The 21,283-nt window shown below is 43.5% G+C and overlaps 1 protein-coding gene across 1 annotated transcript in view; it reads right to left on the bottom strand.

Annotated features, from left to right (window-relative positions):
• Positions 1 to 967: 967 nt before the first annotated feature.
• Positions 968 to 21,283, bottom strand: part of artn (artemin) — a gene marked incomplete at both ends in the record, with an annotated part of 28,282 nt that continues 7,966 nt past the window's right edge. The window contains 3 exons of the mRNA XM_083647380.1: positions 968 to 1,377; positions 6,467 to 6,644; positions 9,206 to 9,267. Coding sequence (XP_083503506.1) covers positions 968 to 1,377; positions 6,467 to 6,644; positions 9,206 to 9,267 — 650 coding nt within the window. The remainder of the gene's footprint in view (positions 1,378 to 6,466; positions 6,645 to 9,205; positions 9,268 to 21,283) is intronic.

Genomic DNA, 21,283 nt, shown 5'->3' with positions numbered 1-21,283 from the left:
AAATGTACATTACTGTGACATAGTAAACTGTCTTGTTTTTAGACGTATACTCCAAAACACTCTGAGGTGATAAGAATCAGCACAGTTAACCTGAACAAACCTTTGGTTTTTGGCTTTGTTAGCTAGCTAACTATAGGCTATTTTAGCAAAGCAACTGATGTTAATGTTAACATGAGACTACTAGCCCCTGCTAATGCTAGCTTCTACATACCTTAGCTCAGTGGTTCTCAATGCTTGTCCTCGGGACCCAGAGTAGGCCTAATGCTGGTTCTCTAATTTGCTTAGCTAGTGTGCAAATCAGATGTTTTAACAAGACAATGAAGGTTAGCTGACCTACGGTTGTATCTAAACACAGAATCCATTACAGTAGATGTAGCCTCTCTGTGGTGAAATCATCAGCAATCAAAAACGCACAGAAGTTATCCATGTCTATTCAGTTCTGTTTAGACAGTCAAGTCGTAGTTTTAACAATCAGCTGCTCACAGCCACTGTTGCCCAAGAGTTGTGGACCTCCAATATGGCCACTAGAGGGTGTGTTGCATCTCCTGAAAGCCCTCAAGAGTCTATAGGCTGAATAAAAGACACATGATGGTAAATGTAATCCACTACAGACTGGGACAGCTCTGACAGCTCCCTCGTCTAGCTCTCATCCACGGCTCTATCTGAAGACATCTGAGCCTCTGCTGAAAAGACACACAGGCTCGACCTCCGACAGCCATGCTGCTTTCCCAGCTAGCAGAGTGGAGGCCTCTGGGGATCCCATCCCAGCAGATCCTATCGCAGCAGATCCCATCCCAGCGGATCCCATCCCAGACTGAAGCTCAGCCCAGATGAATCAAGGCTCTCATTCACCCTCAGCCACAATGACCATGCAGTCCCACCGCGGAGGCCTCCCCGCATCGCGCTCTCTCGCACAAGAGCCTCTCTGTGTTTTGTGTCTCGCCAGATAAGACGTTCTCCTCTGCACTCAGCCCACACAGCTGCAGTTGGCGGCCGAGAGCCACTTAATGGTCTGCCAGATAGTCTTGGTGTCCATGAAGGACACGGTCTCATAGCGGGTGGGCCGGCAGCAGGGGTGAGCGCTGACCTTCCGGCCGGGGATGCTACCGTTGTCCGTCAGAGCCTTGAGGGCCAGGTCATAGTTCTTGCGGGAGGCGTGACACGTGCCCGCGCAGTACTTGAAGAGGACCGTCTCGTCCGAGTCGTAGCCCAGGCCGAGGTCGCGGACGCGCATCTGCTTCTTCTCCAGGTGGCAGTCGCGGCTGCTGCTCTTGGCCTTCTTGCGGTTCCTCCTGGGCGTCCTGGAGGAGCTCGGGTCGGGAGGAGAGCGCCGCCATCTGCTGCTCTGCTGATCGTCCTGCCCCGGAGACCACTCCTCTATAGGAACCAGGACAAACACACAAACATACATAAGAGACCAGGTTGGTCAACTCTATTTGGTTGTAACTCTGGGCACCCAGAGTCTCTCAGTCTGATGACTAATAAGACTCTGGAAGAGAGTGATGGCTGATATTTGATGACGCGAGAATGAGTTGGAGTTGATCGGACAATACTTTTTCTAGGTCTTTTAGGTCCAGACAACATTTTGGCGAATCTCTATAAACAGATAAACTGCATATTAGACGTCATCAGACTGTAAACAATGACAGAAGCAGAAGTACGGACGTCCGCTCTACACTGGAAACCACAAAATATTGGCTGTCTGTCCCAGAGTCTTATTACTAGTCAGACTGATAAAGGGTCTGGTAAACTCGTACTGATTATGGTTGAGATGTCTTACACTTGAGATTACTTATTCCCATAGTTACTGTGGAATCAGTGGTGTAGTCTACGTGATACGCAGGTATACGCCGTATACACACTGCGAAATGAGTCAGATTTGCGTATGCACACTGGGAAATGCGCTATGATACGTACAGTATTCACCCTGTGCGCTCTGTGTGTTACCCTACGTTCACACACAGCACCCAAGCCTTGCCTTTACCCACGCTTTTAAATAGGCGTCCTTTTTAGTCAATGAGGCTGTGTACACAGGGCGCCTCAATGTTAACCTTCCGTGTACCCACGCCTCGCCTGAGCTGCGCCGATTTTGACGTGAGTTCTATTTTCAAGCCGACTAGTGAAGGCAGACTTTTTCTGTCAAGCCAAGCCATGAAAGAAAAACGCGACAATATCCGTGGGAAATGGCAAAGTCAACTGAATTTCAAAATAAAATTACAGCGTTGAGCAGAGAGAGAGAGAGAGAGAGAGAGATTGACGGGTGGCTATCACATGGGGCTTTCTCTCCGTCGGTAAACAAATCTTCAGGAGAGAGAATAGCGACCGAATAAGCAAGATGAAGCTGATAGCTGAAGCTATTCTGTAAATTTGGGGAGGAACAACAACAACAACAAATGGGTCGAATCTCCGCCCACTTCCGGCCGAAACCACGCCCCCCCCCCCCCCCCCCCCCCCCGACCGGGGGGGGCGGAGGTAGACTACACCACTGTGTGGAATGGAAACATCTTAGTGCTTTCACATCTGCTTTTTCAACATATGTCAGACTCAGACTCAGACTCAAACAACATGATGGGTAACATTTTGATGTGAACAAAATACATGATACATAATAATAATACATAATTCATGACTTCCCCCTGTATTAGAATTAAGCTACTACTGCTCCGTTAAAGAGGGAGGGGCAATATTCTGCTAACGAGTCGATTCGAGCTAAGAGGGAAACTCAACCACATTACAGGGTATCAAAGGCTCATGTAAAGAGATTAATCCGAAAAAGACCTTAACTCAAGACAATAGCCATGTACCAAATAATGTGAGCTGCCTTTGACCTGCACGAACCCTGAATCCAATTCCTTCTGAATGTAAACATACTTGGCAAATCATTTTTTCATTCTGGTTAGTTTATCTCTCTCATCTGACAGCAGCCTGGGTTGATTCCAATTGCATGAGAGCAATCAGAGTAAGAGAAAGAGAAATGAGTTAATATTTTCATTGCTGTGCGGAAGTGCCTTCCAGGCATCAAAGGGCGTGATCCCCACAAGCAAGTAGGATCTGCAGACCGGCGAAGCCAGGAATTGTAGTAATAAAGCAAACGTAATAGTAAATCATATACAGACTCCCCAATATGTCCCAGATGTCTGCACTGGCCTTTGGAGACGAAGGTGAAAAACTTCTCACACTTTAGCTCGTATACTGGATTAGAATGAACGGTTCGGCTAACAAGTGCTGCAGACCATGGGCTTTATGAGCTGGTGGTGGGGAGGGGAAGAGCATGTGCGATCAAATTGAAAGCAGATATGAGTGTCGAAACCAGGAATGAAATTCCTCTGGTTATCAGCTGAGTGGTGCAAAGAGTACTGTCACTATGCAGGGTCATCATTACCAGTAGGGGGGGCAGAGCTGCTGGCTGCACGCCAACAGCAGCTGAAGTTGCTTTTTCACTTGCCAGGAACGTTTCAAACGAGATTTGACCGCTTTGACCGTCTTGCCCAGGTGTTTCGACCGATTCCAACTTCCTGACCTGCACGTGTATGGCTTTGCCCTGTACCTTTTCCAAAATGCCTGCATGCAGTATTTTCCTTAGGGACTGGTTATTACCAACGTACTGTAGATTGCTCTCCTACAGCAGCTTAGACAGTCACGTTGCCTGTCAGTTCATGCCTTCGTGTTTACAAAAAGAGCACTTGTAATCATGAGGAGAAAAAAAGAGAGAAAAGAACCGACATGTGCATAGAAATGTTCCCCAGGCGAAGAGGAACCCTACCCAGGTACTGTACATATCCAACCATGTTAAAACATGCCACAAGGGTTTGCATTATTTCATATAATTATAGAACTATTCCACAATATTTAAGGAAGTGCTCCAATGTTTTCACGACAAGGCAGGCAAGCCTCATTGACATCAAAAGCTACTTGGACTGTTGCCAGTGATGCCCAAAAGTACTCTCCTTCACTTGGGAAAGGATGCCCAGAAGTAGGCTACTTAACTTAACTTAGCTTAGCTTAACTTTGTTTTTGCGCTTTGCTGAGGCTGCTGCCAGGGGAGAGCATGAAAGTCTAGTTGCGATGCAGTCTGCTAAATGTAAAGCGGTCCAATTAATCCACACAACTCAAAGGTCTCAATGTCATTTGGCACCAATTCACTTTCAACAGTCTTGCGAGGAAGCAACCATTCTTGGTTCCCCCTTTTTGTGTCTCTGATCCTCAAGTTCATCATATGGGCTGATCCATCAGCACCTACTGACGCTCTTTTAAGATCACCGCGTGATGCCCTGAGGCCAATCAGTCTTGCACTCTCTCTTGCTGACTGATATAATGCAGTAGTGATTCAACCTGTATAGCCAGTTTGTGAAAACTAATTACATGCTATTCTAAAAATAGTGTCCAATTTGTTTGGGATAAATAGAACTGGGTACAGTTAGCATGGGCAGTGATAGCCATCATGACTGAACAGACAAAGAAAGAAAAGCAAGGCGAGGAGAAGTACATTCCTCTATATGGGGGAGGAGGAGTGGAACAAGATCCCTAACGAAATTAAGTCTGCGAATTCTCTGAACGGTTTTAAGAACCTTCTGAAAATAATTCCTGCCGAGTAAGCTACTGGAGTAGCGTGCTGGGCCTTTCGTTTAAATGTTTTTTGGACTTTTGTTGCTTGTATCTCCTGTTTCTTTTTATTCTTGATTGATCTGTATTGTTTATTCAATGTAATGTATTACTGTATGTCCTGTTTTTTAAGACCAGCGACCATGTTGGAAATAAGTTTCCGCACTTTTACATATTTATCCCTTGGATTTTGCTCTCTTTTATATCCATAGTAAAATCAATCAATCAATCAATCAAGAACAGAGCACCACCTACAGAAATTCAAACTGCATCAACAGAAAATGAAAGAGGTCACAGTGCTCAATACATGCCTGTTTGACTTTTTAATCAACTTTTTTCAGATTTGTCTTCAATTTTCTCGTCACTTGTACTTGGCCAATTCCCCCTGCAGTCCCGGCCGTTGCTATACACCCCCTGTGCCGATCTAGGGAGATCCATAGCGAGGAGTTTCACCGGCAGGACGTAGCGTGTGGGAGGATTACGCTAGCCCCCCAGTTCCCCTCCCCCTCGAACAGGCACCCTGACCAACCAGGCCTCATACCCCACCGGCTTCCCACCCACAGCCAATTATTGTGCCTGAAGGAATGTCTGACCAAGCCGGAAGTACCGGAGTTGATCCTGGGTCTCTGCGCTGGTGGGTGAGTGCTTCTACCTCTACACTACACTGTGTTTGACTGACTGATTAAGGTTGATCTGGAAAAAAGCTTCATCTGTGTCTTCTTTTAAATCATACTAAAAACATTATTTTCATAAACTGTCTTTTAATTAGTTGAAATGTTATGTGCTGTTTGTGCTGTGAATGGCCAATCAAAGTAGATGAGGGTACAGTGACTGAACTCTAGTTTGGCCACCACATACCAAACTGTCAGGTGAAATGAACAGACTTACAAGTCAAAGCAAAATGTACTGTACACTGTTTAATGTTCATTTCAAGTCCTGGCTGTATGTGATGTATGTATATGACTACGATGCAGGTCAGAAATCTGCACATCAGATTGATGATTTTAAACCCTGTTGTTGTACATTGGGGCCTGTGCTCTGTTGACCAAGGCCGTACTCTGCGCTGAAAACTAGCAGGCATACTTGCGGAGGTGATATTAGTCATCGGGGGTGACAGTCTAATATTTTATGGCCGTTACCAATCAGGGCTCCAGCACAGATTTATGAAGCTTTGTTCTCATTGAGACCGATTTGATTATCGTTACACTGAAGGATGAAGAGGGAGCCCCCCGAGGAGGAAAAAAAACTATATGGACACAAATACAAACCATGTCTTGTGATACGACTTTTATTTTTATTTATTTTTATATACTCAGATGAGCTAATATTTAATCAAACATGTGCAATGTCTATATTATGATTTTTTTCCCCTTCTTAGTGGATAAGGTCATGCATTTTCCTGTTTCAATCTGACGAATAACTAAATGCTTGGTAATTTTCTGTTTTTATTAATGAGTAATTATTCATAAAATGCTGCGGTAAAATGGAGAAACCATAATTTTCTTTTTTAATGTAAAATACCCCATAAAAGAGAAAATTCAAATATATCCGAGGCCTCTATAAATTCATTTAGTGGCCATATATATCTACAAGTTAAGTTGTGTTTTGCATACAGTAGTGCAGGGAATAGTGTTTTGTTTTTTGTCTACTTTTCTGCTTGGTGCGCTTGACAGTGACACAGCTGGTATAAACACACGATGAATAAACTATTTAATGTTGTTTTTGGGGATTGATTTGTACATTTTTATGAAACAACAGTACAGTAGTTTAAACCAATCCAGACTTATGAGAATGCAGTTTGCAGCATTGCTCTCTGTGTGAGGCTGCACGCACACACTCTGTGAGCTGAGGAGGATGCACTCACCAAAGGGGTCAGGCCAGGGGGGGTGGACGCTGTCGTCCTGTCCTGGGTCCCACACCTCCGCGTGGCCCCCTGCAGGCCAGGAGGGCTGTCTGAGGACGGGCGGGAGGGCCGACTGGCTCTCTTCAGAAAACACACCCTCCACCAGAGTCAGCAGAGACGCCACCACCCACACCATCACCTGACAGCAGGGACAACATGCTCCAACAACAGGTTCCAAAAAACACATGCTTCACTCAGCTCAAGGCTATGGAGGAGGATGAGGGCCACATGTGACACATGTATGTCAGTCTTGAGATTAAAGTCAAAATTTGAGTTTAATTCTGAGAATGCGATTAATCTCATAGCATAAAAAGATGACATTTAACAGAAATTGACATGTCAGCCTTTGACTTTCCTCAGTGTACTGTGATAGAGAACACTGATCAGAGTATAGAAATTTGACCTTTGGTACTGGCAGTGTTCAACGCTGCTAAAAGGCGCCTGAGCAAACAGCATTGCAAACATTAGTTAATCGTTTGCACAATTTTGTTATTCCAAGAAGAACAAATACAGTATTTCACATATTTGATGAAGGTATAAGACACTGAAACGTTGTAGTAGAAGAAAGGATTTTAGAACCTATGACTGTGTAGGAATCACTGTATTTCTCATTGCACCTCATATATTTTATTTATATATATTATTTATGTATTTATGTATTTATGTATGTATGTATTTATTTATTTATTTATTTATTTATTTATTTATTTATTTATTTATTTATTTATTTATTTATTTATTTATTTATTTATTTATTTATTCATCTTTACTGTTTGCATTTGATTTGGTGCTGTGTTACATAAGCCATTGTTCGGGATTACCCAAGCTACGCTGGGTAAGCTGATCCGTCCTGTTCCATCAGCTCTCTGACATGGAAACCGTGTCTGGACTCCCCGGCTGGTTTAAGCCTATAGAGGCCCAGTCTGCACGGCATTGTGGGATACCTGCAGCCAACACCTCCGCCTCTTTAATTACTTAATGGACACGTGACACCGGGCGGGGTTAATATTTTAGGGGCACTTATAAAATGAGTTTCTCTGCAGTGTCTGCCAGGCAGCAAGATCAGATGGGCCCTGCGGTGGAAACTGGACAATGCTGAAACATATACTGTACGCTTTTGCTAAGGTTAAGTCTTCTAGAAAACCGTCTGCCTACTTCTCAATCTCTCACTGCTTCTCACTGTGATGATATGGGTTGGGAATCCCCAAGCATCAGACACAAAGGTCAAACGCTTCAACTCTGGAATAGACTTGTGAGAGTGTCTGACCAAACACTCACTATAAAGATATTTAATTGGGACATCGCCCAATACAGTAGTCATCCCTGGGCAAATTAATTGAAATCCCTATTTTATTCAAACGATTTGTCATTTATTTTTCAGGTTACTAAGTGATACCTGAGAGACTGAGTAATATGTTTATTTTGTATAAAGATAAATGGTCTGTTGACTTATGGTATAAACCAAAACTAAGAAGCTATCACATAAAAGACATTTACTGTGTAGAGCCCTATGTGAAGTTTGATTTGGACAGACAAATAAGATCTCTGTGTGATCAGTTACGCTGTGGAACTCTTCCCTTAGCACTAGAGACTGGTAGGTTTAACGCAACCCCTGAAGAAGGTAGACTTTGTTTACTATGTGAATTACGGGAAATTGAAAATGAGATAAAAAAATGTGTTCTGTTGTACTGCATACAGTATGATGATGCAAGGGACGTACTCTTTAGTAAAAGGTCCTGTATTTATGTTGACTTTTTTGAGTTGGACGATTATGAGAAACTTGAGTTGTGTTTTAAAGAAGGAACCTTCTTCATAGCAAATTTTATTTGTCAGGCATGGGAGCAAAGACAGAACATTTTGTTGAGAAAGTGATGGATCTGTTTTGTTGTTTGAGCAGTATGCTGACTTGCAACTTGTGTAACTTAAATGTACCATTGTATGATATCGCTGGTTTATTGTTGTATTTTGTATTTTTGCGTGTGTCTTGTAAACCTATGACAGTTGGGCACTGTAGAGTGCACGACACATAAACCAAAAAATCAATCAAATCAAAATCAATCAATCATACTGTATTTAGTCATTTACAAATTCTCTTTTCTAACAAGTAACTTTTACTCTGAGTGCATTTTAAATGAGCAAATACATTTTTACACTGGTAAGTTTACTTCTACTCAAATAAAATATAAGCAACGTAAAATTTCAAGAACTATTCTACGGTGGAGAAGAGGAAGTCCGCACACTGTGTGCGGACTTCCTCTTCTTTTATGGTGTGTATTTTTGAGTCCAGCACCTGTAAATTTTTCACGGAGATGTGCGTGCTTCTCTTTTTGTTCTATTCTACGGTGGCCCAGACAATTTGAACAAACGCTTTGCAAATTTAAACAACACAACGCCATTAACGCCAAACGCAAATGCAAAAGCCACAGCCTTTTTGCATTCATTTTGTGGCTTTTCATTTGTGTTTTCCATTAATGCGCTTGTGCTTTTCAAATTTGGATATGCAGTTCGTTTGGCACCTCTTGGCCACCGTACTATTGAAAAGAAAAAATATATACACAATATTAAATGAAACCGTTACTATTCATATTGGTTGCTGCTGGCCTTATCTTGATCACCAAACACTACATCACGTGTCTGCTGGTGATGAAACAAGCTGCTGTGGTTTGAAACGCGCTGTCTGACGTCTTTAAACACGCTCACCTTCCAGTTCTTCAGGTGATGCGGAGTAGTTGACGCCTCCTGCCTCCACCAGGTTTTTCCATCTAAAAACAAAAAACGGAATCATTGACTATTTCCACAAGCCGTTGCCAGCATCAACCTTTCATTAAAAATGCCTCCTGGATGTATTCCACAGGGAAAGACATGTTCCTGCCATTATTCACTGTAATTACAAGGCATATTTGCTTATTGTTTAAACTTTCTCCAGAGAGCATCTTATGCTCTTGTTTTCCATGACACCATGGATGAGACAGGATGAGACACTACTATCAAAACCCTGCACACTACATCACTCGTACTAAACAAAAAAAACTATTTTTCACTGAGCCAGAGCAGACTGGCATTGAGCAGTGCTGAGTTCATGGCATCAACTTCCCTTCAAAATGAGTTTTTGGCTGGAGGCTCTTAGAGTGTTTGTTATTCCAGCAACAAAAGCATGAAAGTGATTCTGATTCTGGTAACTGCTGACCTCATGAGAACAGGAATATCTCGAATGCTCTACAACCAGAGGTGGAGACTTGAGCTTTGACTTGATACATGAAGAGAAGACTTGAGACTGACTCGACTTGACTTGACTTGGGTTCGTGACATGAGACTTCACTTGACTCACTTGACCTCACTTCACTTGAGAACTGTCTGGTAGCTCTTTCCTCGGGAACATCCTTCTATCAATACAGGAAGTGATGAATTTTATGTTTCTGGTTTGGTTGTAATAAACAGAAGAAGAACTGAGTAGCATGTGCAGTGATAGCCACCATGGCTGAACAGATAAAGAAAAGAGCGCCACCTACGGAAAGGAAAAAAACATCACAGTGCTGGACCCTGTTTGATTGACAAGTGATCTCTTGGAAATGGAGAGCAGAAACACCCGAGCAATGAGACAAAATACGAAAACAAAACCAATTCAGAGAATAGTTGACATTTTCTGGGAAAGGGAAGGTCGGATCGCGATGGTGATAAAGCGACTATATGTATTTCTTCACCCCGAATACAACGCCGCCATCGCTGAGTCTCTCCGAGTTACGGTTGCAGAGATACATCCGCCCTGCCTGCAGGACTAGAGGAGCGAGATAGAGGACAGCGGGGGGTTGGGGGTTCCAAGCTACTGACCAAACACTCTATTTCAGTAATTGCTGTCAGAATATAGAGCCATTTAACACTTAATTGAACACAAAAACATCTCTGAATGCAGCTTTAGACCCCCTAGTTTGGCATGTTGGATCTTGCACAGATCGCGCGAGACCAGGGCCTTCCCACAGAGCCGCAGTGCCACCTGCTATTGGTCCATGACAACCCAAACTCCACGATCACTGGAGAGGTGACGTGTCAATCATGCCAAAAGATAGTCTTTTTTATCGTCTATTTAGAGACAGGTGAGTTATATAAAAATTCACCCCTGTCAAATTAGCTATAGAGACCAAAACCATTTGTTTTACCAGACTGTAAACATGCTGTAAACTCGGGCATATTATCATGGGGGTGAATGGGGATTTACTCGCTTTTGCAGCCAGCCTCAAGTGGCCATTCGAGGAACTGCAGCTTTTTGTACTTGTGCATTGGTGTCAATGCGACCAAATGAAGCTGCCCCCTCGGTTCAAGGCATGGTTCAAGGCAGCACATGCGGCAGGATGACCCAGTTCAATCCAGCTAGTACCAAAGCAAAGATACGGCTGTTCCTGTCTTAAATGCTGGACCTACTGGAAAAGGGCTCACTTGATTCAATGTTATGTGACAGGTCTCGTAAAAATGAGCAGAGCAGATAACATCTTGAGGTTAGGGTAGGGTTAGGGCTAACCTGAAATATTTAATATGGTACATTTTATAGCATGATAAAATAACAAGAGAGACAGCCTGGGCTTTCAAGTTCACTTCCTCGAAACAAAAGCAAAACAAATATTTACCGTTGCGCTGTCTTTGAGTTAGGAAAGTAGATACAAAGTGTCCTTGCTGGGAGTAGGACCTCCAAACATGACAGACACCAAGGTAACAGCCGTGAATCAACCAACGACCACCAAGATGTAAAAACGGCAAAAGAAGACGGCAAAATTCAAATTAGTTGTTTCATGCATTTTACAACCTGGTGTTTCTAAAAATAGCCAGGCCTTTCTCTGCTGAGCAAACCCTGTTTCCTGCAGTAAAGCTGACATGGAGAGTAGGACAGAGGAAGAGATCTGGATCAGGTTACACAACACATGTAATCAATAGCCTGTATTTGACACATAAAAGGTAATGCTAAATTGCTAATGCTATGCCTGCACGCAATGCAACTACAACAGTTTAGAATAGACCAGTCTGAGGATAAGCATGAGAGAGGGAAGGAATAGGCAGTTGTGTCTTAAAATGGCTTAATAGCCTGTCATAGTGTAGAAGCCTGTAACATCACATAATAAAAAGCTAATATAGAATATTGAAACATTTTATTCGTGTTTTTTTATGAAAAATTCTGTGCTGTTTTCAGTGCTCCTTACTGCAAGCATGAATTAATAAAGTCAAGTCAATTAAAAAAAACAATAAATATCTTGTCTATTCCACATCAAGTACACACACACTCATATTCCTCTCTTATCACCTTGTCAGACCTAATTCAATAGTCACAGATCAAGGTTTAAAGCTACAATATGAAAGCATTGCAAGAGGAAGTGGGCTATAGCTCACTCAGATAAACATGTGGATGTTGTGTGATGTTCAAAGGTAGTTTGTTCAATCCCTGCCTCAGGCAGCACCTGTGATGCTATTTTTTGATCATCATCAGTAGTTTGAACACTGATAATAATCGTGCATTCCTTCAGAACTGGGAACTGGTAATCTTACGACTTCAAAGGTCACGAGCTGGGACGGAGACGTCACCAGAGCTGGTATTTCCCATTCCAAACTCGTAGGAGCCTCAGCAGCTCCGACCTCAAAAATCCAAGATGGCTGCACCACGCAACAACAGTAGTTATAATCGTAGTAATGTTGTTTAGCACTTCTGTTTTGTTTGTGTCTCATTAAATCAGCTGTACACACAGCACTGCCTAACTTCTATCTGTGTGGACATGAGGCTGCAGTGTTTGTATGCGCAAAATGCCATGTTATCAACTGTTATTGCTAAAAATGGCTACCCTGACTAGCGACTGGATCTGACCAATGAACAGTGAACTTCCCAGCTCAAGTTTTCTGCAAATGGAACGCTAACAAAACGGATGTGACGTCATTTAGCCTCCACATCCCAGTTATTTTGCGATAAAGGAACGCACTACAAGCTGATGTAGGAATCTAGTCAGCCTCTGTCCCTAGCTCAGTCAGATCAACAGCTGCTCACTTGTTCAATTCCAACCTATCTCACTCTTTATGCTGTGTTGTAGTCAGTGTGAACACTGTGTGTAGAATTCAGAAAGTGAACTCCAAACAGCTCATAGCTCAGCAGGATGAGTTGCTGTCTGTGTCGCTACCTGACAGGTGGATTATTGGTTCGATTCCCGATGGAGGAGACATGTTACAACACCACCCTGTCTTTAACGTCAGGCTTTAATATGGTCACATTAATTAGAACTGTAATAAAAACTAAAAGAAGATTGTTATGCCTATTTCCACTTTTATTCAAATACAAATCTCTTTGCTGCCTAAAAAAACACAGATGAAAGTTCAGTCTGTGCACATCCCAGGTTAGAACTCACAACCTCTCCCTCTGAAGGCAGTTGACACACACAGTGAACCACTTATTTACAAATAAAAAAGATACAAAAAATGCTTGAGGGGGCTTAACTAGGGCTTGGCAGATTTGTGAGGGGGCTATAGCCCCCCCTTGCCCCGGTGTAGCGCCGTCCCTGCTCATAGCGGAGCACTTTGGATATCATGCACAGAGCACTTCCAACGCGCTCAGACACACAGCACACAGAGCTGACTCTGACAGTTAGTAGCTAATGTTAGCTAGCTAGCATACAAGGTAAATGGCAAGCTAATCAACCCAACAAGATAATACAATTAATAATTATCACGGAGCCTCTTCCCCGCCATGTTGATGTTGATCTTTAGTCCCACCTCTTCCTCGATTTTGCTTGGTCGGTTGAAAAAAGCGAAGCTTTTCCTGTCACATGACCGAGTTGACCCACTTGACTGCGTCATGTGACTGCGCCATGTGGGTATTTAAAGATGGCGTCTTTCTTCTGTCAGTTTGTCTGAGGAAGGGCAAGGTGCTGCCCGAAACGTTACCACCGGTGTGAATAAGCACTTGAATTTGGAGCCCTGCAGTGTGCGAGCTTTCTTCCTTCTTTACGGTTGAAAAAAGTGACATTGATGAGCAGCGTTCTTCTCCAAAATTTGAGCTTTTTTTTCACGCAAAAACACCATCATCCACTGAGAGCGCTAAACTCCAGGCGCAGTGCTGGGAAGAGGAGCGCCTAGAGCGTCCTTACCATGGCATAGAGAATGAATTGAAGTAAAGGCTCTGGCTTTCTGTGGACAGGGCCCTTAAGGCAAGTAAAATAACTTGGTTAAGTTTAGGCAACAAAGCAACTTGGTTAGGTTTAAGCAACTAAAGCAACTTGGTTAAGGTTAAGGTTTTGGTTGGGGTTGGGGTTAAGACTGAAATAAAACAACATGCCTTGCTCAGGAGTCAAGCTGGCAGGTCTCTTGCCTGTAGGACAGGGAAGCTACAGGTCAGCTAATCCCACACCTACACCCTTAGGTGACAACGTACTGTACTTGAACATGAGACATCGTGAACGTGAATATTAATATTATACACGTCATCATTAGACTCTATGACGTGTATAACATTTATATATTCACGTATCTACACACGTGATATGCAACGTATTTTCATTCAGAAAATGTTCATATTTTACAATTCCATGGATTCTAGAAATGTACAGACAAGGAGGGTATTACATGTCCTTTGATGAGCTTGCTTAGTCGTCTATACAGCAAATCAACACACACACACACACACACACACACACACACACACACACACACACACACACACACAGTGTCTGGCCTCCCAGACACTGGGGCCAAATGACAGTGCAGAACCCCCCTCAAACTGTCCAAACTAAGCGAGAGTAAAAACAAAAGGCATGAGTCATTGAAATGAGTGGAGCCAGGCCTCCTCGGTTCCTCAGAGTGTTCATTGCCTGGCTGACAAATATGCTCATATGCTCACTGTATACATTCTCAGTGAGAGACAATGTCAAATATTCAGACCAAAGGAAATAACACGCTGGAATTCGATGCTACGTCAGCGGATGGGTGTCCGTGTGAGTCACACATGGTCTGCCATCGCCCTGAGCAGCACGAAGAAGCCCTGCCTGTTAGCTTAGCGCTCGGAGCGCTCCCACGTCTGCTACTGTATATGTCGGTCAGTGGTTCTCAAAGTCGGGGCCAAAATCTTATTGAATGGGGGTCCGTGGTCTAATTTCTTTCAGTTTAGGGGTCCTTGACGTGAAAAAGTTTTGAGAACCACTGGTGTAGACCAGAGGTTCTCAAATGTTTTTCAGCCAAGGACCCCTTACAAGATAGAAAATATACCGGGGACCCCCTCATTCTGATTTGTGATTTTGGGCTATTAGCCCAAAATCACAAATCACGTTACCGTGGAAACAATTAAGCTTAAAGCTTAATTGTTAAAGCTTAATTGTTTCCACGGTAACGTGCTTGACTTTTAATTTGATAGGTTTGTTATTAGAATGTAATCCATGAACCATTTTAGATTTAAAGCATAAACTATTTTCGTTGAACTATGAAGATTTTGCAAAAAAAATATATATATATTTTTTTTTTATTACATTACATTTACATTACGTCATTTAGCAGACACTTTTGTTTTGTCCAAAGCGACTTACAATATCACAATTTGTCAACAGTACAGAAACCACTATGCAACACAATCAATGACAGCCAAGATATTTTGATAGACTAGCACCATGTAGGAAGTAGTTTGAGAAGGAATAATTAACATGTAGCATTTTATTTTTTAATTAAAAATAAATAAATAAAAATATATATATTTTTTTTACTTGAAAACTTTTCGCGGACCCCCTGGCAAAGTGCCACGGACCCCTGGGGGTCCGCGGACCCCCATTTGAGAACCACTGGTGTAGACTACCCCTCAAAGGACTGACACACCGGGAGAACTTGAAAAGACTACCCTGACTCTCTACGACCGTCCTATCTCTAGCTACGGCCCATTAAGCCTAGCCCCGCCCCTTACTGATCATGCCGCCTCCCACCACCCACATCCCCCTAGCCACTCCCCCAACCCACCCCTCAAATCCCCACTCTCTATGACCTTATCCGTAGCTACAGTGCCTTTTCCCTAACCCCGCCCCTTTCCCTCACCACACCCCTCCTACCACCCACACCCCATACCCTCACCACACCCCTCCTACCACCCACACCCCATAACCACTGTGCCTACCCACCCCTCCAATCCCGACTCTCTACCACCTTCCTATCACTAGCTATGGTCCCTCTTACCTAGCTCCGCCCCCCTTCCTTGTTGGAATGGACGGATGTGAGGTCACAGTGACCTTGAACTTTTACCACCCAAATCTGACCAGTTCATCATTGAGTCCAAGTGGACATTTGAGCCAGAGATAGATACAGATACAGAGATAGAAAACTTGAATTGATAACAGACACAGCACTGCCCTCTCTTTAACATCACCAGCGTAGCGCCTCCTACAGGCAGATACACAGTGACACAGCGCCTCCTATAGATCCACAGAAATGGACACTGTGGACAGACTGCAAAGAGTTCCAGAGTAAAGCAGTTTTTCAAAAAGTTATTTTAACGCCTAGCGGCAGCCAGTGGAATGCGAGCCGCCTAGTGCGCCACTTTTGGTAAGCAGAACTGGCGCTGCGGGATGAACCGAACGCCGGGTTAAGGCGCCCGATGCCGACGCTCATCAGACCCCAGAAAAGGTGTTGGTCGATATAGACAGCAGGACGGTGGCCATGGAAATCGGAATCCGCTAAGGAGTGTGTAACAACTCACCTGCCGAATCAACTAGCCCTGAAAATGGATGGTGCTGGAGCGTCGGGCCAATACACGGCCGTCGCCGGCAATAGGAGCCGCGAGGGCCTACACAACAGATAACGAACTTCCGATGTCAGTAAAATTTCAGCTTTCTGTGGTTTTCTGTCTCATAACCCTTAGCTCATGTCTCTGCAGAGGTCAGGGGGGGAGAACATCCCCCCCCTTAGATCCAGGCAGTGCCAGCTGAACGGGATTAGAACCCACAACCTCTGGCCCCGGTGTCACTGTGTGTATTATTCCTTCACACCACCAGCTGCCCTTCACACTCACAGCTCTTCTCCGGGTGCTCTTGTCTCTTCCCTCTGCCTGTCACCATTCAAAACTGACTGAGGCTCGAACCCACGACCGCAAAAGTGGCTGAGGCCTCAATATTGCCGGGCAGCAAGCCTACTCTCTGTGCCACCAAGTCAGACAGATTGAATGAGGTTTTCTCAGATGAACTTCAGAAAGTACACATGGGCTGGAATCAGCCATGAGTGAGAAGACCAACCTTCATCACTGATGTTTGACAGCAAGTTAACAGTCTGTAGACTAACCCTCATCACTGATGTTTGACAGCAGGTTAACAGTCTGTAGACTAACCCTCATCCCCCCCGACACACACATACACACACACACACACATACACTGACCCTGACTTGAGGAAACCTGTTTGGTGGCCTCACACAGATCAATCATCATCCAGATCTACTGGATCCCAGCCGATTTAGTACCTGGAAAGATCTGGTCCAGGTGACATATCAAAGACTGCAGGATACTGCAAGATACCGTGCTCTCTCTCTATCCTCACCTTTCCTGTCTGCCTACTGTCCTATCTAAATAAAGGCAGAAATGCCCCAAAAAAATAATCTTAAAAAAAAAGAAGACTGCAGGGTATTTACTGAAGATTTTCAGGCTCTTAAGTCCGGTAAAGAACTTCCTAATTGTGAAGCGCAACTTTCTTTTTCAAATCTCCTTCTTGTCAGACCTACTTCAACAGTCACAGATCAATGTTTAAAGCTACAATATGAAAGCATTGCAAAAGGAAGTGGGCTGTAGCTCACTCAGATAAACATGTGGATGTTGTGTGATGTTCAAAGGTTGTTTGTTCAATCCCTGCCTCAGTGATGCCCTTTTTTTGTAATTGATCATCATCAGTAGTTTGAACACTGATAGACATAAGCTGATGTAGGAGTCTAGTCAGTCTCTAGCTCAGTCAGGTAAACAGCTGCTCACTCGTTCATTTCCAACCTATCTCACTCTTTATGCTCTGTGTTGTTTTCAGTGTGAACACAGTGTGCAGAATTCAGAAGGTAAACTCCCAACAGCTCATAGCTCAGCAGGCTGAATCGCTGTGTCACTACCTGACAGGTTGACTATTGGTTCGATTCCCGATGGAGGAGACCTATCACAGCATTGCCCTCTCTTTAACATCACCAGCTGTTTACGCCTAGCTTTAATATCCTCAAATTAATTAGAAGTCTAATAAAAACGAAAAGAAGATTGTTATGCCTATTTCCACTTTTATTCAAATACAAATAACTTTGCTGCCTAAAATAACACAGATGAAAGTTCAGTCTGTGCACATCCCAGATTAGAACTCACAACCTCTCCCTTGGAAGGCAGCTGACATAGCCAGTGAACCACAAATGCACTACCACTGCAGCATTTCTCTCTGTATGACTATTGAAGTGCCTGGCTGTAGGTCAACATCTGGAAAAGGCTACTGTATATTTTAGCTTTTAGTCCATTTAGAAATTGTTAAGTGGACTCAGTTATGGCAAGAGATTAATTTCTGGACTTTCAAACATCAATTTAGACTCTAGATCACCTTTCTAAATTGATTAAAAGCAACAATAGAGTATACCAATTTCCTGGTTTCACCTGAAGGTAGCCTGGCTGTCCTTTGAGTGAGCTACATAGAGAGAGACTATGAGAGAGAGAGAGAACAGAGTTTGGCAAAAATCCCACTGTAAAAAGTTTGACCTGTCTGGTTTTAAAATGTTAAATTTCAGCTGTCAATCAACATAAAGCTGGTGTGTGTGTGTGTGTGTGTGTGTGTGTGGGGGGGGGGGGGGGGCAGCTGACATAGCCAGTGAACCACAAAGGCACTGCCACTGATGCAGTATTGTGTGTGTGTGTGTGTGTGTGTGTGTGTGTGTGTGTGTGTGTGTGTGTAAATTGACTAAAAGCTAAAATATTCAATATTCCACACACACACACACACACACACACACACACACACACACACACACACCAGCTTTATGTTGATTGACAGCTGAAATTTTACATTTTAAAACCAGGTCAAAACTTTTTATTTACAGGTCAAACTTTTTACAGCGGGATTCTTGCCAAACTCTGTTCTCTCTCTCTCTCATAGTCTCTCTCTATGTAGCTCACTCAAAGGACAACCAGGCTACCTTCAGGTGAAACCAGGAAATTGTTATACTGTATTGTTGCTTTTAATCAATTTAGAAAGGTGATCTAGAGTCTAAATTGATGTTTGGAAGTCCAGAAATTAATCTCTTGCCATAACTGAGTCTAATTAACAATTTCTAAATTGGCTAAAAGCTCAAATATACAGTAGTCTTTTCCAGATTTTGACCTATAGCCAGGCACTTCAAAGTCATACAGAGAGAAATACTGCATCAGTGACAGTGCCTTTGTTGTTCACTGTCTATGTCAGCTGCCCCCCCCCCCCCCCCCACACACACACACACACACACACCAGCTTTATGTTGATTGACAGCTGAAATTTAACATTTTAAAACCAGACAGGTCAAACTTTTTACAGTGGGATTTTTGCCAAACTCTGTTCTCTCTCTCTCTCATAGTCTCTCTCTATGTAGCTCACTCAAAGGACAGCCAGGCTACCTTCAGGTGAAACCAGGAAATTGTTATACTGTATTGTTGCTTTTAATCAATTTAGAAAGGTGATCTAGAGTCTAAATTGATGTTTGGAAGTCCAGAAATTAATCTCTTGCCATAACTGAGTCTACTTGAATTGAATTGAATTGAATTGAATACTTAACAATTTCTAAATGGACTAAAAGCTAAAATATACAGTAGCCTTTTCCAGATGTCGACCTATAGCCAGGCACTTCAAAGTCATACAGAGAGAAATACTGCATCAGTGGCAGTGCCTTTGTGGTTCACTGTCTATGTCAGCTGCTAAACATTGATCTGTGACTGTTGAAGTAGGTCTGACAAGAAGGAGATTTGAGCCTTCAGTAAATACCCTGCAGTCTTCTTTTTTTTAAAGATAATTTTTTGGGGGGGCATTTCTGCCTTTATTTAGATAGGACAGTAGGCAGACAGGAAAGGTGAGGATAGAGAGAGAGCACGGTATCTTGCAGTATCCTGCAGTCTTTGATATGTCACCTGGACCAGATCTTTCCAGGTATGAAATCGGCTGGGATCCAGTAGATCTGGATGATGATTGATCTGTGTGAGGCCACCAAACAGGTTTCCTCAAGTCAGGGAGTGGTGTGTGTGTGTGTGTGTGTGTGTGTGTGTGTGTGTGTGTGTGTGTGTGTGTGTGTGTGTGTGTGTGTGTGTGTGTGTGTGTGTGTGTGTGTGTGTGTGTGTGTGTGTGTGTGTGTGTGTGTGTGTGTGTGTGTGTGTGTGTGTGTGTGTGTGTGTGTGTGTGTGTGTGCATCCCATTGCCCTCAGGGCGCAGGTACAGGACAATCAAATTCAGAAGAGCTCGCCTCGGGAAAAGTCTGATCCCGGCAGCCATAGCTGCTCTGAACAGCAGGCCCCGCTGATGTGTTGTCTGTCTTGCCATACTGTTGTTGTCTCTGTTGATGTCATGGATGCTGCTGTTTTTGTTATGTCCTCTCTGTACACTGGTGTAAGAATTTCTTCTTTGTAATGTACAGGACAGTGAAAATGAATTTCCCTTCCGGGACAAATAAATTAAGTCTAAGTCTAAGTGTAAGTCTAAAAGTCTGTCTGTCTGCCTGTCTGTCTGTCTGTCTGTCTGTCTCTCTGCCTGCCTGTGTGTCTTGTTAAACTTTAAAATACCCTGCCTCCATTACATGTCTTTGTCACAAGTGTTTGAGGGATTATTTAAAAAAAGAAAGAAAGAAAGAAAGAAAGAAAGAAAGAAAGAAAGAAAGAAAGAAAGAAATTACATGTAGGTATGAACAATATTGGCCGATATATCGATACCAGAATTCCTTTTATCAGTATCGGCCCCAAAAATCCAGTATCGGTCGTGCTCTAGTTTCTTTTCATCATTCCTCATCATTGTGCATAAACGCTGAAGTCCAGTCACACTGGTGCTACGCAGCAAACTGCATCCTGTGAGTGTGACTGATGGTGCTACGCAGCAAACTGCATCCTGTGAGTGTGACTGAAAACATGTTTACGTGTCGGTGGAGCAGGAGACAGAGGCCAGCGCGCCATAGCGGAGCCTCTTGAATGGATGCCGGAAGAGATTCTTATTTAAATTTGGCTTTTTATAAATGGAGTGGAGGCTGTTTGGATTCCCAGCATGCTCCTGGCGTGGAGCAGATGTTGATGTGAGCTCCCAGCTCACTCCGTCTCAGCAGCCCCATCCTGGCTCTGTTATCCTGTGGCAGCAAAGCTACAACGCTGACTGCAGTTGTCTGCCGGTCGATTGGCTAACTGCCATGCTGAACAGAACATTTGAAAGAAAGCAAAATAAAATCCAACAGGTTTTGGTCACTTTAAGTTTCTTTACATCACACATGGCTTTAGCATCTCAGACTATTACAGGCGAGGTGGCATTGTTCATTTTTAGCCTCCTAATGACCAGTCAGTCTACTTGCTAGGCACTCCTGTCCTGACAGTGTCAGCTAGAGTCTGAGGCTGTTGCAGCTTTCCACTCCTGTTGAGGACATCATGGGAGCGCTTAGCTGTTTACAGAATCATTCCAACTTTGTGTTTGGAGTACTGACTAATTCTTCCTAGAAATTTCCTAGAAACTTGTCTCCACAACATTAGGCATCCAATGATGTGACCCACCGCCTCCTTTTCTGAAGGGCTGAAGAATATGAAAAACACTGCAGTTACAGGGTTGCATAAAGGCACAATAC

This window comes from Poromitra crassiceps, assembly GCF_964638095.1.
Source record: "Poromitra crassiceps genome assembly, chromosome: 12".
Lineage (NCBI taxonomy): Eukaryota > Metazoa > Chordata > Actinopteri > Beryciformes > Melamphaidae > Poromitra > Poromitra crassiceps.
Note: the sequence above shows the minus strand (reverse complement) of the source record. Positions and strands in the feature narration are given on the sequence as shown.